Source organism: Magnolia sinica, chromosome 1 (assembly GCF_029962835.1).
Source record: "Magnolia sinica isolate HGM2019 chromosome 1, MsV1, whole genome shotgun sequence".
Taxonomy (NCBI): Eukaryota; Viridiplantae; Streptophyta; class Magnoliopsida; order Magnoliales; family Magnoliaceae; genus Magnolia; species Magnolia sinica.
This window is the reverse complement of record NC_080573.1, coordinates 10,820,176-10,835,832: the sequence shown is the minus strand read 5'-3', so window position 1 is coordinate 10,835,832 and position 15,657 is coordinate 10,820,176. Positions and strand designations below refer to the sequence as shown.

At 39.0% G+C, this 15,657-nt stretch overlaps 2 protein-coding genes across 5 annotated transcripts in view; one reads left to right on the top strand and one right to left on the bottom strand.

Annotated features, from left to right (window-relative positions):
* The window catches only part of LOC131239627 (large ribosomal subunit protein uL6c), a 65,851-nt gene that overhangs the window by 13,936 nt on the left and 36,258 nt on the right, over positions 1 to 15,657 (bottom strand). The gene's annotated exons all lie outside the window — the stretch shown is intronic.
* LOC131239607 (guanine nucleotide-binding protein-like NSN1) lies at positions 4,300 to 14,694 on the top strand. 4 transcript variants are annotated; one of them, XM_058237392.1, is made up of 11 exons: positions 4,300 to 4,432; positions 7,494 to 7,535; positions 7,649 to 7,890; positions 8,584 to 8,716; positions 8,835 to 9,008; positions 9,422 to 9,639; positions 9,955 to 10,219; positions 13,154 to 13,333; positions 13,411 to 13,622; positions 13,886 to 14,266; positions 14,552 to 14,694. In XM_058237392.1, exons 2-10 carry the CDS (start codon positions 7,517 to 7,519, stop codon positions 14,231 to 14,233), a joined length of 1,791 nt encoding a protein of 596 aa, XP_058093375.1. In that variant the 5' UTR covers positions 4,300 to 4,432; positions 7,494 to 7,516; the 3' UTR covers positions 14,234 to 14,266; positions 14,552 to 14,694. The 4 variants fall into 4 exon arrangements, with proteins under 4 accessions (XP_058093375.1, XP_058093391.1, XP_058093400.1 ...); XM_058237408.1 differs by lacking the exons at positions 4,300 to 4,432; positions 14,552 to 14,694 and adding an exon at positions 6,758 to 6,973 and having other exon boundaries at positions 13,886 to 14,523; XM_058237417.1 differs by lacking the exons at positions 4,300 to 4,432; positions 14,552 to 14,694 and adding an exon at positions 6,759 to 6,924 and having other exon boundaries at positions 7,500 to 7,535; positions 13,886 to 14,523.

The window sequence follows — 15,657 nt, the reverse complement described above, 5'->3', positions numbered from 1 at the left end:
CTGATTCACGGTCGTTTCGAGGCATTTTGCGGTCAATTCCCTTCACTCCACGGTCATTTGCATGCATTTTGCGGTCAAATCGCTTTAAACCATGATCATTCCCATGCATTTCGCGGTCATCCCAAACAATTTCGTGTTGATTCACGGTCGTTTCGAGGCATTTCGCGATCAATTCCCTTCACTCTCATCATGATTCGTCATGTAACATGCATTCCCATGATTTCGGTCATCCAAATTCCTGTTGATTGCAGTTCGAGGCATTTCGGCATCCTTCACTCACGTATCGATGCATTTCGTAAATCGCTTCAAACCATGATCATTCCCATGCATTTCGCGGTCATCCCAAACAATTCCGTGTTGATTCGTGGTCGTTTCGAGGCATTTCGCGGTCAATTCCCTTCACTCCACCGTCATTTGCATGCATTTTGCGGTTAAATCGCTTCAAACCATGATCATTCCCATGCATTTCGCAGTCATCTCAAACAATTCCATGTTGATTAACGGTCGTTTCGAGGCATTTCGCGGTCAATTCCCTTCACTTCACAGTCATTTGCATGCATTTCGCAGTCAAATCGCTTCAAACCATGATCATTCCCATGCATTTCGCGATCATTCCAAACAATTCCGTGTTGATTCACGGTCGTTTCGAGGCATTTTGCGGTCAATTTCCTTCACTTCACAGTCATTTGCATGCATTTCGCGGTTAATTCGCTTCAAACGATGATCATTCCCATGCATTTCATGGTCATCCCAAACAATTCCGTGTTAATTCACGGTCGTTTCGAGACATTTCACGATCAATTCCCTTCACTCTACGGTCATTTGCATGCATTTCGCGGTCAAATCGCTTCAAACCATGATCATTCCCATGCATTTCGCGGTCATCCCAAACAATTCCGTGTTGATTCACGGTCGTTTCGAGGCATTTCGCGGTCAATTCCCTTCACTCCACCGTCATTTGCATGCATTTTGCGGTCAAATCGCTTCAAACCATGATCATTCCCATGCATTTCGCGGTCATCCCAAACAATTCCGTGTTGATTCACGGTCGTTTCGAGGCATTTCGCGGTCAATTCCCTTCACTCTATGGTCATTTGCATGCATTTTGCGGTCAAATCGCTTCAAACCATGATCTTCCCCATGCATTTTGCGGTCATCCCAAACAAATTCGTGTTGATTCACGGTCGTTTCGAGGCATTTCGCGGTCAATTCCCTTCACTCCACGGTCATTTACATGCATTTCGCGGTCAAATCGCTTCAAACCATGATCATTCCCATGTATTTCGCAGTCATCCCAAACAATTCCATGTTAATTCACGGCCGTTTCGAGGCATTTCGCGGTCAATTCGCTTCACTTCACGGTCATTTGCATGCATTTTACGGTCAATTCGCTTCAAACCATGATCATTCCCATGCATTTCACGGTCGTCCCAAACAATTCCGTGTTGATTCACGGTCATTTCAAGGCATTTCGCGGTCAATTCCCTTTACTTCACGGTCAGTTGTATGCATTTCGCGGTGAAATCGCTTCAAACCATGATCATTCCCATGCATTTCACGGTCGTCCCAAACAATTCCGTGTTGATTCACGGTCGTTTTGAGGCATTTCGCGGTCAATTCCCTTCACTTCACGGTCAGTTGCATGCAAGGGAATTGACCGCGAAATGCCTCGAAACGACCGTGAATCAACACAGAATAGTTTGGGATGACCGTGAAGTGCATGGGAATGATTATGAATTGATGCGAATTAACCGTGAAATGCATGCAAATGATCGTGAAGTGAAGGGAATTGACCGTGAAATGCCTCGAAATGACCGTGAATCAACACGAAATAGTTTGGGATAACCGTGAAATGCATGGAATTATCCGTGAAGTGGAGGGAATTGACGGTGAAATGCATGGAAATGACCACGAACTGATTGAAATTGTCCGCAAAGTGAATGAAATGGATTTTTGACCATCGACCTAATGGAATCTTGGAAAATAACTAGGTTAGTTGGCTAAAGTATCTTCTCCTACCCCAAAATCATATAGGGCACATCAAGTAACTAATTTCGGTTTAGAAGATATTCTTGTTAAATGAATAGAGAAATAAATGAAAAAAAGAGAGAATTTTTTTTATATGCCTATATATACATATTTATATAAATATGTATTAGAGAAAATTGTAGGTAGGATAAAGTTCTCCACGTAAAAAATAAAAAATAAAAAAATAAAAAAATAAAAAAATTTGCATAGACTTTTACGGACTACAGTTATGGCTACAGCTATAATTTGTAGCTATATCTTCAATACATATCGAATACACTTCGATTAATCGAAAATTGCAGGATTTTTTATGGAAAGTTGTTGGACAGTTTTAGACCTTTTTCGATTAATCGAAAGACATTCGATATATCGAAGTACATATCGAAAGACCTTCGATGTATAGTAGAGGGCATATTGAAAAAGCATTGGCTGCGGTTATCTCTATGGTTATAATCTGTAGCAATAGATACCAGCTCTTTTTTTTCCCTGTTGTAATCTCCACCGCCTTTGTGGGTCCTTTTACGAGGTATGTGTTATATCCAAACCGTCCATCAATTTGGCAAACTCGTACTAACGCTTGGGAAGAAAAATAAGATAGATTTAGCTATCAAGTGGACCACACTGTAAAAGGCAGTGGAAGATTGAACGTCTACCATTGAAACCCTTTTAAGGGTCTCAGTTTTGGATCATTACAAAATTTGTTTTTCCTCTTCATCCAGGTCTCTGTGACATTACGAATATATTGGATGGAAAATAAATGTTATGGTGGGCCCTACAAAATTTTTAACGGTGAAAATCAATTTTCCCGTTGCTCTTTGTGGTGTGGTCCAGTTGATCTTTGGATAGGATTTTTTTTTTTAAATAATGCTCCCAAGTCATCTCGAAATATGGATGAACGTGGTGGATATAATAAATACGTAACTGTGGGGCCCATGTAACTTTGACATCTTTTGAACCGTTCGTACAACTCAAGTTCGAGGAGTGTCAGCGCTCGTCTTCGAGCACCACATATCCGCTTTAAGGAACAAGCAGGGGCATTTTCGACCTTTGGCAAGCCTTCCGTACAGCTGGGTCGTATTCTCGCAAAGGAAAATGAGGTGGGCTTAGTTTCCTAAATGGGCCATAAATGGGCCGTACAGTCACAAATTTTTCATTAGGAATCGGATTGCTTACTGAGTTACTCAGTACGCTCTTATCGCACTGAGTAAACTCGGTTGGGCCCACCGCAAATGCGTGTGGTTTATCCACGCCGTCCATCTGTTTTTTCAGATCATTTTATGGGTTTAACTCAAAATTGATACATATACAAAGCTCAAGTGGACCATACCACTGGAAAAAGTGGAAGTACTGATTTCAACCGTTGAAAACTTTCTAAGGCCCCAGTAATGTTTATTTGTCATCCAACCTGTTCATAAGATAAGAAAGACATGGATGAAGGGAAAACACAAATATTGGCTTGACCTAAAACTTCTGTTGTCCCCAGGAAATTTTCAAGGGTAGATGTTCAATTCAGATGTTCAATTCACACTGTTTCCGGTGGTGTGGTCCATTTGAGGTTTTATATAATTCATTTTTTTGGATAAAATCCTAAAATTATGTCTTAAAAGAGATGGACGGAGTGGATATAATGTATAAATGACACTGGACTCATGGAGTTTACTCAGTACGCTTACCGTACTGAGTTACTCAGTACACAATCCGCTTCCGGCGGATTAGCTGTTACCCGCCCTTAATGTGGGGCCACCTGTATATCGATGTCGTCCATCTGTTTCTCCAGCCCATTTCAGGAGTTTATTCAAATTTCACAGATCCAAATGTAAGGTGGACCAAATCACAGGAAGCAATGGTGTTTGAATGCCTCACCATTAAAAATTCCAAAGAACCCGTACAAGGTTTTAGTAATATTTATTTGACATGATAATCTCAAGAAGATATGGATGAAGGATAAATAAAAAAATCAGATTGATCCAAAACAATTCTGGCCAACAAAAAGTTGTCAATGGTCATTCATCACTGTTTCTAGTGGTACGATACATCTGAGATTTGGATATTCTTAATATATGGGATTGACTAATAAAATGATATTTAAAAAACAGATGGACGGTGTGGATATACAAAAAATACATTACGATGGACCCCACAAAGTTAGGGTAACACCCACTAAGGTGTTACCCGGAAAACAGCTAATCTGCTCCCTCAAAAACCCCTAAACCCCCCGTCGCACCCTCTCTCTCTCTCTCTCTCTCTCTCTCACACACACACACACACACACACCCCCTCTACGCCTCTCTCTCTCTCTCTCTCTCTCTCTCTCTCAGCTGAGTTTCAAAATCCAAGGCTTTTCCTCTCTCACTCTCTTGCACATCTGCTGCTTCAAGTATCGATCTCTACCGCATCTAACAAGGTACAAAAATCCATCATTTCCTTAAGTAAATTCTCTCAAACAATCTCATGTATTCCTGCAGTTGATTATCTTTGCGAGAGATTCGCCATCTTCTCTCCTCTTCAACTGTTCAATGCGATTCATAGATAAAATAAAGCGAGCAACTGCTAACGTGCAACATGATTGACATCAACAACCTTTCTTTCTACCTTTTGATGATCCAGTAGTACATAATTCTTCCGTTTTATCACTAAAAATATAAACGAAGGGTGTCAGTATCTATCAAGGTCGGTGTAGGTATCAATTCATGATTCAGGGGCTTTAAATTTCTAGGATTCTGTTTTCATAGTTGCAGACGAGGCTGTATTTGTATTCATAATCCTAACTATGTAAATTGAACAAATGGGGCTGCAATTTAGGTTGGGGTCAACCCAAATCTGACTGACCAAGCCCGAGTTCAGGTCGGGCTAGGGTTGGAAAACTCCGACCTGATTTGAAATTGGGTTGAGAATAATCAAATTTATTCGGGTTGGGTTAGGTTGAGTTTTTGATGGAGTTTAGAGGAATTCAGATGAGTTTGGGTTGGGCACCACAGGTTGGAATTTGGGTTAGGATGGGTTGTATACTGGGTTTTCTTGACGTTTGGTTGGGTTTGCATTGAGCTTCAAGCCCATGCGACCCAACATGCCCAAGTTGCACCCCTAGTAAGAAATGTCCGACCAAAAGAAAGCTATAAGTGGAATTGAATCAAGTATTGGGGTTTGCTTTCTTATGTTATAAATGTGTGCTATCTATTTCCTTTTTTTTTTTTTTTTAAAAAAAAATAATTTTAATTTTAAGTTTTTGTTTTGCTAAGTACTGTTTGGATGCCTGTAAGTTCTTTTAAGTTGTAAGTGACTTACCAGGTGAAAGTTACTCACAGGAACATGTTTGGATGTAAGTTGTAAGTCACTTACAGGTAAGTTAGTTTTTCTGTTTAGGTAACCTGTAAGTTACTTAGAGGTAAAAAATTGTATATTCACATCGAGCAGAACTTAGATTAGGAAATTATTTCAAAATGTTATGATTATATAAAAATGCATGGGATCAAATATGTAATTTTACTAAGCCCATCAAGATGAATATTTAAGCTAATTCTTAGGCCAAACTAATTATCAATTGGGCCATAAAAGTGGATGAAATACATACCATTAAGCATAAATGATCTATATATAACAAAATCAGAATTATCATTATCGTCCAATTTTTAGAATCCAAATGCATGAAAATAATTAAATAAAAATTTAAAAATAAATGCATTAAAAGAATCCAAGGGAGCATTTTAGGATAAGATTTGTGCCGCCCACCTTAATATATTAATAAATAAATGCATAAAAAGAATCCATATGTGGCCCACCTTAATATATTAATAAATAAATGTAAAAAAGAATCCATCTTAGGTGGACCACACCATTAGAAATAGGCAAACAGCCCATGGGTTCATTAAACTAGTCACAACTGTTTCTGTGGTCGGGTTCACATGAGATTTGGATAATCCTAAAATGAGTACACACTCGTTCTGTACTATCTTTTGCTTGAAAAAACATATAAATTTTTAAAGGTAAATTGGCAGTTTGTTCTCAAACCACAGCAGCAACACAATATGTAAGTAGCATACGATGTAGGTGCACCCGCCTTCTACTAATCCAGATCATATTTCTGGTGCACTATGAATGGATCATGAATAAAGGTAACCTCCATCAAACAAACCAGCCATCTAATGAGTGTACATTGTACCATTGTATATATACCACTAGACATGTCTTACTTTAAACCATCCACAGAGTTTATTATCAAAATGGATGGATGGGGTGGATCAAATACATAAATCACGGTGGATCCCACAGAGTTTACTCAGTACCCGATCCCCTACCATCAAAATGCATAGCCGCACAGTTGGCACGAGTTCTTATGAGAACTTTTTGAGAACTCATAATAAGCCATGTTAGTCTAAAATCGGAATGGTCCACGTGATGAAGCATCCCATGAAACCCACGGGGCTCAACTTTTACATTGATCCAAAACTTTCGTGGGCCATGACAAAAGAAAACAGTTTTCTCCTTTGATTTTCATATCACTTTTATATGGCCCACGGAGTTTTAGATTAGAGTGAAAATTAGTCCCTGGGGGTTTAATGGGATGTTTCATCACATGAACCATTCGGATTAGAGTCCCATGACACGTGTGGAAAGTATCGCACATGCGCACGTGCACAGGTGAGCATGCGTACGAGTAACACCTAATCCACTCCCATTTTGAAAGCAGAAAAGGAAACATTGTGATCAAACCCTACCGTTTTGGGGAGGAGTAGAGAGGGAGGGCGGTCGTTGCAGACAGAGAGAGAGATTGCAGAGAGGCAGGGTGGTCGTTGCAAACAGAGAGATTGCAGAGAGGGAGGGCGGTTGTTGCAGACACAGAGATTGCAGAGACGGAGGTCGGTCGTTGCAGACGGAGAGAGATTGCAGAGAGGGAGAGTGCGTTTCTCCATCTTCCCCTCTTTTTAAAAATCCGACCGTTGAGCCTGTAAGTGGCTTACAGGGAAGTGACTTTTCACCCCCATCGCCCTGCAGTTTTTGGTAGATTTGCCTGTAATTACTTACAGGTGAATTTTCTCCCCCAAACACTACCTGTAAGTGACTTCCCACTTACCCAACTTACAGGCATCCAAACAGGACCTTAGTGATTTGTGTTTTTTAAGGGGACTTGTCGATATTCACTCAAATCCTGATTTGGGTGGATCCAGCAATTCTTTGAGATTCAGATTAGAGAAAAATGTTGTTTCGGTGGTGCATGTCCTGGAAATTTGGGTGGGAACGTTCCATTCCATGGAAGCACCAGAAGCACCCTGGTTATTTCTTTTTTAGTGGTTTCAGATGCAAATTGAATTGATAACACCATTACAGGTGTTATTACAATCAAAAGATCTTGAATTTGAGCATTGATTTGACCATTTCACCTATTGCTAACACTCAATTCATTCCATTACAAAAGAAAAAAAAAAAAGGGAAAAAGGACAACTAACCAGGATCTTTTTTGTCCTTAGGTGTAGTTCTCTAAGAAGCAACAATGGTGAAGAAGAGTAAAAGTAAGCAATCCTTGAAAAAAGCTCCTTTTTAAATTATTTTATTTTATGTTGCCAACACACACACACACATTTCAAATCCTGCTCATTTATTCAATTTTCCTTTTGTAATTTAGAGAGTAAGAGTAAGAGAGTCCCTCTGAAGAAGAAGTATAAGATTATAAGGAAAGTGAAAGAACACCATAAGAAGAAGGCAAAGGAGGCAAAGAAGCTTGGGACGCAGAGGAAGAAAGTTGAGAAGGACCCAGGTATTCCCAATAACTGGCCTTTCAAGGAACAAGAGCTCAAGTCTCTCGAAGCTCGGAGGGCCCGCGCAATAGAGGAACTGGAGCAGAAAAAGGCTGCCAGGAAAGAGAGGGTATGCTTCTTCTTCTTATTCTTCTAGTTATTACCTTTTTCATTTTAGTTGATGACTGATTTTCTCCCCTTTTTATCTTAGAGTATTGTTAGTGTTTTGAAATGAGATGGGCTTTTGATTTTTTCTCTTTTACCTGTGTGTAAGAGTATTATGCATGTCCTGCTGTAATCCATTGTCTGCAGCATGTATTTGATGGGTTCGGAAATATCAAGTTAGATGGCTTGCCAAATTTGACAAGTCAGCTCCATGCATAGGCTGTTCTTTGGCATTTTGCCTTAAGATTGCCTTCTGTAGGGAAATGGCTTTTCCTTCACCGGAAGTTAGATACAAGTACAACAACTATCTCCATATCTTTTAAGGTGAATGGTCCAAGTTTTTTAGGTGAATGAATCATGAAATACGAAATGCCCATTTATTAAGGTGCCAAAGGACATGCTTGCCAACTTACTCAGGTCCAAGTTTTTTCTGTGAAGCATGTTTATTTCCCATGGTCTACTGGTCGGAAACAATCGGTTTTCAAAGTTTCTAGTGGATGGAATCCTAACTTTCTTGGATTATATGAATTGTTCGCCTCATTTTATGCCCTTATGGTTAACATTTGTTATTATTGGTCATAAAAACTGTTGTTATTAGTTAGAACAAAGATCCTATTACTTATGATTGCTAAATGAGCAACAATTGCTGTCTCTGCAGGCCCAAAAGAGAAAATTGGGGTTGGTAGAGGATGATGATATAGCCAAACTGGCTGATACTGCTTCTGTTAATGAACACGAATTTGCAAAAAGAAGCAGTGTTGGAAGTTCCTCAGGAACTAGCAAAAGCCACGGTAAGTTGATTTGCACATTAGCCGTGTCACCGTTCATAGTAGCAGATCAGTTGTTTCTTTATTTGGTTTCTTTCCCTTCTCTTCTATATTCTTTTAACAGACTTCTTTCTGTCCACAGATAATTCTGAAAGGACTTTTTACAAGGAGTTGGTAAAGGTCATAGAAGCATCAGATGTCATTTTAGAGGTTATTGATGCACGAGATCCCCTCGGTACCCGTTGTGTTGATATGGAAAAGATGGTTCTGAAGGCTGGTCCTGACAAGCATCTAGTTTTGGTTCTCAATAAAATAGGTAATGCTGTGTTTGTTTTTCATTTTTCCTTTTTTCTTTTTTCTTTAATTGTGAAAGGTAGAAAAGGTTCTGAAGTTAAGTGAGTGGCTTTACTTAGAAAGCTGTGGTAAGCACATATTTTATTTTAGCCCTGTATTGGCTATAGTGCCACAGCTCTCCTCATTTGAGGACAACACCCTCTTCAAGAATTTGAAGAATGGATTGTCTCTTGTTCTATATGATCTTTAGACCTTCATTTATGAAAAGTAGTCACTGCCCTTTTGTGGCACTCATCTTCTTTATGGAAATAACACCAAATGTTGCTGTTATAGTTGAGAGGAGAAAAATAAACAAATTTTTTGGAAGTTATGTTGTGTTCCCACTCTTCCTGGATAGTGTCCCCTTTGATAATCTCTGTTCTGCCTTTTTATCAGATCTTGTTCCTCGAGAGGCTGTGGAGAAGTGGCTCAAATATCTTAGAGAAGAATTGCCTGCAGTTGCATTCAGGTGCAGCACCCAAGAACAGAGGTCAAATTTAGGGTGGAAATCTGCCAAAAAGGCTGCAAAACCAAGCAACATTTTGCAAACTAGTGATTGCCTTGGAGCTGAAACTCTTATAAAATTGCTAAAGAACTACTCTAGAAGCCATGAGGTATTTCTCTGCTTTCTTGTTAACAGCATACTAGTTGCTTCCTGATACAATTGGGTATTTCAAGTGTTGTTTGAGACTCCGTCACAGGGTTCTGATGTTCATATGGCATTACTGAAGGAGAGAATGCTATACAAATGATATATTAATTCAAACTTCTTTAATACAGGATTTTTAAAGGTCTTTTTGGTACCTAAGCATTTGAATTTTGGGCGACTTCTGTAGGCTACAATGTATTTTTAGGTTCTGGTGTGTACACAAATCGGGTGTTTCCTTTATTGCAAGCCTAAGTCTATAGATTCTTCTCATGTTTTGCAGCTTAAGAAGTCGATTACTGTGGGTGTTGTTGGCCTTCCTAATGTTGGTAAGAGTAGTCTGATCAATAGCTTGAAGCGATCTCATGTTGTCAATGTCGGTGCCACTCCGGGACTGACACGAACTATGCAAGAAATTCAGCTGGATAAGAATGTGAAACTATTGGATTGCCCTGGAGTTGTAATGCTTAGATCCAGCGAAAGTGACGTGTCTATTGCTCTCCGCAATTGCAAAAGGATTGAGAAGTTAGATGATCCCATTGGTCCAGGTATTTTGTGTCCGTCTTGTTTGTCATGAATTCATTCGTTCAATTCCTCTCATACATTTAATCAAGTGCTCTTATTCATAAAAGCAAAGCAAAGAAAAGAAATCATTCAGCCATTCGTTATCAATGAAGCTGTGTTTGGATTTAAAAAGGCCATAATCATGATGGAAGGCATTTCTATTGCCATTGAAATGATTTTTATTTTTATTTTTATATAATTACAGAAAGTAGTGGAAATATGTTTCTGCTACCGGGGACACTGATTAGAACATGATAAAGTAGGATTAAGTTCCTTGCTTTATTTCAAGGTTAGGGTGATCCAAATTGCCATTAGCTAAAATTAGAAGATGCAAAAAGTTAAAATAAGACTAAAAGATATTAATTTCAAAATAAGGTTTTTGCTTTCAGGGGAAGGTAAAGCTTTTCCTAGAATTAAGTTGTTTTCCTTGAAGATAAAACGATTCCGATTGAAGTGGAACATGTTACCCTAATCACAATTGTGAGCTGTTGGCAATGATACATCTATTGTAATCTTTTCCTAGAATTAAGTTGTTATCCTTCAAGATAAAACGAATCTGAATAAAGTGGAACATGTTACCCTACTCTGACAATTGTGAGCTGTTGGCAATGATATATCTGTTGTAATCTTCAAAAAAAGATATATCTGTTATGAGCTGTTGGCAATGATACATCTGTTGTAATCTTCAAAGAAAGATACATTTGTTGTGCTCAATGTGTAATGTTTCTTATCGGGATCAATAAGACATCATCTTTCAAAATAGTAATAATGATAATAATAATTTCTTATCGGGATTCAAAGTTCTGCATTATTGCTACGGCTAAGAAGGGAGAATTGGGGATACTGGGATGGAGCTTGCATGGAATTGAAAGATTATTAAAACAAGGATCAAATTATTCACTAAAAGAAAGTGAGAAAAATTACATCACTTGATATTGTGTAATTGACACACTTGACCTATAAATGGCACTGTGATGTCATTTGTAGGGTGGCATTGGCCCTCTAATGGGTTGACTTTTGTTTGTTTGTTTGAGGAGCACAAGATTAATGAAGTGATACCATTGAACAATTGCCCTTTTTTTAGTGGTGACCAAAATTTTTATTAGAAAATGGAGTAAAAGCTATTACAATGAGGATGACAAGGCATCGTCACAGTTAGAACAAAGGGGAAGAAACTCCTCAAGCTCCCCAGAATATGTGTGGAACATCTTAGCCACACATGCCAACCTGGCATTTGCATGTAACATTAGAGCCATGCATCAGTTGGGCACTGCCATGTAGATAACCTGGGCCTGAAATTGGGCTGGTCAACTCTCTAGATGGGTAAACATGTATTGGAACAGATTGCCAAGCATCCACATTTGATGTGTCTGGTGTGCCTATGGTGCAATCGAGTTATCAAATCAACGAGATCTTGATAACCAAATAAGAAAGAATCGGATGGCAGTATACCCGCAAGAATATTTGAGTCGAAAGAGAAACTTTATTGATATCAAACTTCTTCTCTTACAAGTACTTAACAAAACTCACTAAGTCAGAAAATGTGGAATGCCTCCCACCCCCCAATTTAGACCCTAAAGACATTTCTTATGAATCTTTAATGAAAATCCTCCAACTATTAGGTTGATTTCAAATCAATCTATAATTTATTTATGATAAAAAATAAATGGCAAATGTGATCTCTGGCATTTATTAGTGACGCAGGACAGCCCTAATTATGATGCATGCTCATGGACGCAATTAAACAGCGGAAATAAAAGGAATAAATGATCTAAAATTCTAACAGTAATCATAATAACTGAGAAAATCATAAAGGAAACATGCAATGGAGCGGGCCATCACCACAACCATGGATTATGGAATTCAATTACTACTTAGGTTGGATCCGGCGAGGGATGAGACCTCCCGATCTTGCATGGTCACACCCAATCGATCAACGAAGATCACTAGTCCGAAGAACCAAGAAGTTTCTCGGATTAGGGATTTGAGAATTTGGGGGTTTAGGGTTTCGATCGGTTCTCAAGATTTTGATTGAAGAAGGATTAGCCAAAACTAGAAAATAGAAGAAAGAAATTATTACCTTGAAGAAGTTGGTGGGGCACAAGAAGAAATTAGAAGAAGAAGATCAAGGAAAGAGAAGAAGCACCATTAGAGAGAAGAGAGGAAGGAGGCAACCAAAGGGTTTGCTTTTCATTAATCAATAGTTAAAATTCGAGTTTAGGGTTTTAGCCCACTTAAATAAGCAAATAAAGATGTAAAATTACTAAAATACCCCTAGGATAAGCAAATAAAGACATAAAATTACTAAAAGACCCCTAACTAAGTCAAAAACGCGCAAATAACATAAGTATGAGAAAGTTTGGGCGCTCGGTCTTCTTTCTCTAATCTTCCTTCACATGTGTCTTCCCTAAGTGGGGTCTTCTATATGTCCAATTATATGTGAAAGGTCTTCAGCTCCTCAATAGTCGCCTATCCACAAGGACGGCACTTGTGGTTGGCGCTTTCTTCGTTGGTACACCTTGAATGCGCTTGTGTCCGCATCAATTAGGCTCCAAATCTTGCCACAAACAGCCTAAACAAGCACATGCTGGCTCTACAGTGGGCCATGAGCTACATCGGCCTGATGAGTTGACCAGCCTGATTTACATAGTGGGGCCACCTGATGTATCGTTTGGATTACCATCTTTTTCTTTTTAATAATTTTGACTCTTACCAATAAAAGAAATTAAAGCAATTCTTCAAGCTGTAAGGCATTAATAGGCATACAACACAGTGGTACATGTGTTAGAGAACTGAATGAGCAAGAAATCATCAAATATGAAGCTCCATTTGATAGGAAATCCTCCTTATTGTCATGACCTCTGAGCTGGTATTAGCATCATTACTATATTTTTTGGTTTGCATTTGGAACATTGTAGTTAAAGAAATTCTCAAGCTGTGTCCCGCTGAAAAGCTGATGTTACTGTACAAGCTGCCGAGCTTCAGCTCGGTTGATGAATTCCTGCAGAAGGTAGCTACCATTAAGGGTAAGCTAAAAAAGGGCGGTGTTGTGGACGTAGAAGCTGCTGCAAGGATAGTGCTGCGTGATTGGAATGAGGGTATTGATTTTTTTATTAATTAATTAGATGAAACTTTGCAAAACCCATGAAGTAAATTCCAAGTGTTGTTTTGTCAGGTAAGATTCCGTACTATACATTGCCTCCAGTTAGAAATGAAGGAGAAAATTTGGAGTCAGCGATTGTGTTTGAACTTGGGAAAGAATTCAATGTTGATGAGGTTTACAAGGAAGAGTCTTCATTCATAGGCAGCCTTGCATCTGTTGAAGATTTCCGTCATGTTGAGGTTCTCCCGGGTTCCCCGCTACATTTGGATGAGCAGATGGTGGAGGTTTGTTTTCCTTCGATTTTTTCTGTCATTGGGATGCAGCAAATGCATATAGGATTCACCAGTTAATGATATTTCCTAATTTGACCTACTATTAATCCAATAATTCGCATTTCAATTTGGCTGCGCATCCAAATGCACGATAAGAAAACATGATGTTACAGACTGAGACTGAGTTGGACATTTACTCCCTGAATTCTCTCATCCTTCTGAAAAGGATCAAATATCTGTTTTTCGTACCTTGTGACCTAATTTGTTCCATGCAGGATGATGTGCAGCCCCAAGAAGCAAACCAGGAAGAAGAACAGCCCATGGCCTGTGATGATAAGGATGCCACAGGAACTAAATCTAAGACCATTGGCAAACAAAATGACAAGCTTTACATGGCTGAGGGCATACTTGATCCACGGGTTCGAAGAGCGGAGAAGAAATGGAGGAAAGCTCGCAAAGCATCCATGATGGATGCTGACTATGATTTCAAGGTGGATTATGTGAGAAAGGCAGTCGATAAAGATGACAATGAAGATGGTGATGAGGACAAGAAAATTGATGGTGACGGTGATGGTCAGATAAATGGTGAGGCGCTGATGTCTGGCATTGAGATAGATGCATAGGGACTTTGAAGGCTGCGATGATCCTCTCAATGGGTAAGATGAAATGCTTTAATGGCTTTTCATCCTCTTATACTACCATCTTAAAGCCACCCAGAAGATTTTTGTTTCTCCAGCAATCAAGCATCAGTTTTGTTTCTCTAGCAATCAAGCATCCAGATATGAATTCTCTTATGCATTTTTCCCCCCGTGGATGTTCATAGTTTTTATTTATTTATTTTTCAATATTGGGAAATGGATCTTATCACCTGTAGTTTTATTTGAAAATTATCATATTAGTTGAATTTTGTTGTGACCCCTCTCATGGCTTGATTTTAATAGGGGCTGCTAAGGACGTTCTTGGACATCCTAACATTAGCACAGGTGAGTTTGCAATTCGACCTATTCAGATTATGTTATCCAAGTAATCTCAATGCACATTAATAATCTTTGAATCCAGTGGCTGAGATGGGCTGTTTTTTTCATCCTACATTTTCGGGCTGGAGACCATGAAGAGTTGTTTTGATACTCAGGCAGCGTATGATTCTTGATATGTGGGCACTCAGAAATTGTACGTGCGGCAATTATCTCAAATTAAGCCAACGAAATTGTGGAACCCACTGTTGCTAAGTCATGGTTCCAAAACCAGATTGGTCAAGCAATGCAAATCAGATCCTAATCTCTGATTCGTGGACACTTGTTAGTTGAAGTAGGACCATTGGATATCATTCGTATTGTTTTTAATCGTCCAGTAAGAGCCCACAATCTGAGTCAGCTAAGCAACTAATTGCAATTTTTGTTTATGATGCATCTAAGTTGAGACCCTCAATTTGCATGGTTTAATTTAAATTACTTATATCTCACATGCAATTTCTATGTAATTTCCAAGGCCAGCAATGGGCTGAGCCTGGGCTATCAAAACAAAATTTGAACAGGGCCGGCATGAAGGCTGAGCCAGACTAGTTCAATATCACCTGTTTAGCATCCATCACACTCCACCAGAGTAATTTTTAAGTGCCTGTATATCATCTAGCACATGAATTACTAAAAAAATTGGATTTATGGCATGTAAGATATTCAAAACTAAACCCCCTAAATTTAAATCTATCATGAAACAAATATGATTGGCGGACGGTTAAAAGTGAAGAATATCCAAGAGACGGATTTGGGTAAATCTCCATGAATCACGAGGGTTGGATTGTTTGACCAATCTGATTTTTGGAATGTTATCAAGCACAGGGGTTCCACAATACGGTTGGTAAATTTTGAGTTACATGTGTGACATTTCGAAGTGCCTGCGTGTCAAGTGTCATGTGCAGCCAGAGTATCATCAGATAACGTCATTTCCCAAAATATTTTAAGTTTGACAGGTGGGGTAGTTTTTTCAGTGGTCCCCACCCCTAGTTTGTTTCTCACCGATTGCCAGGACAACCCTTGTATTCAAAATC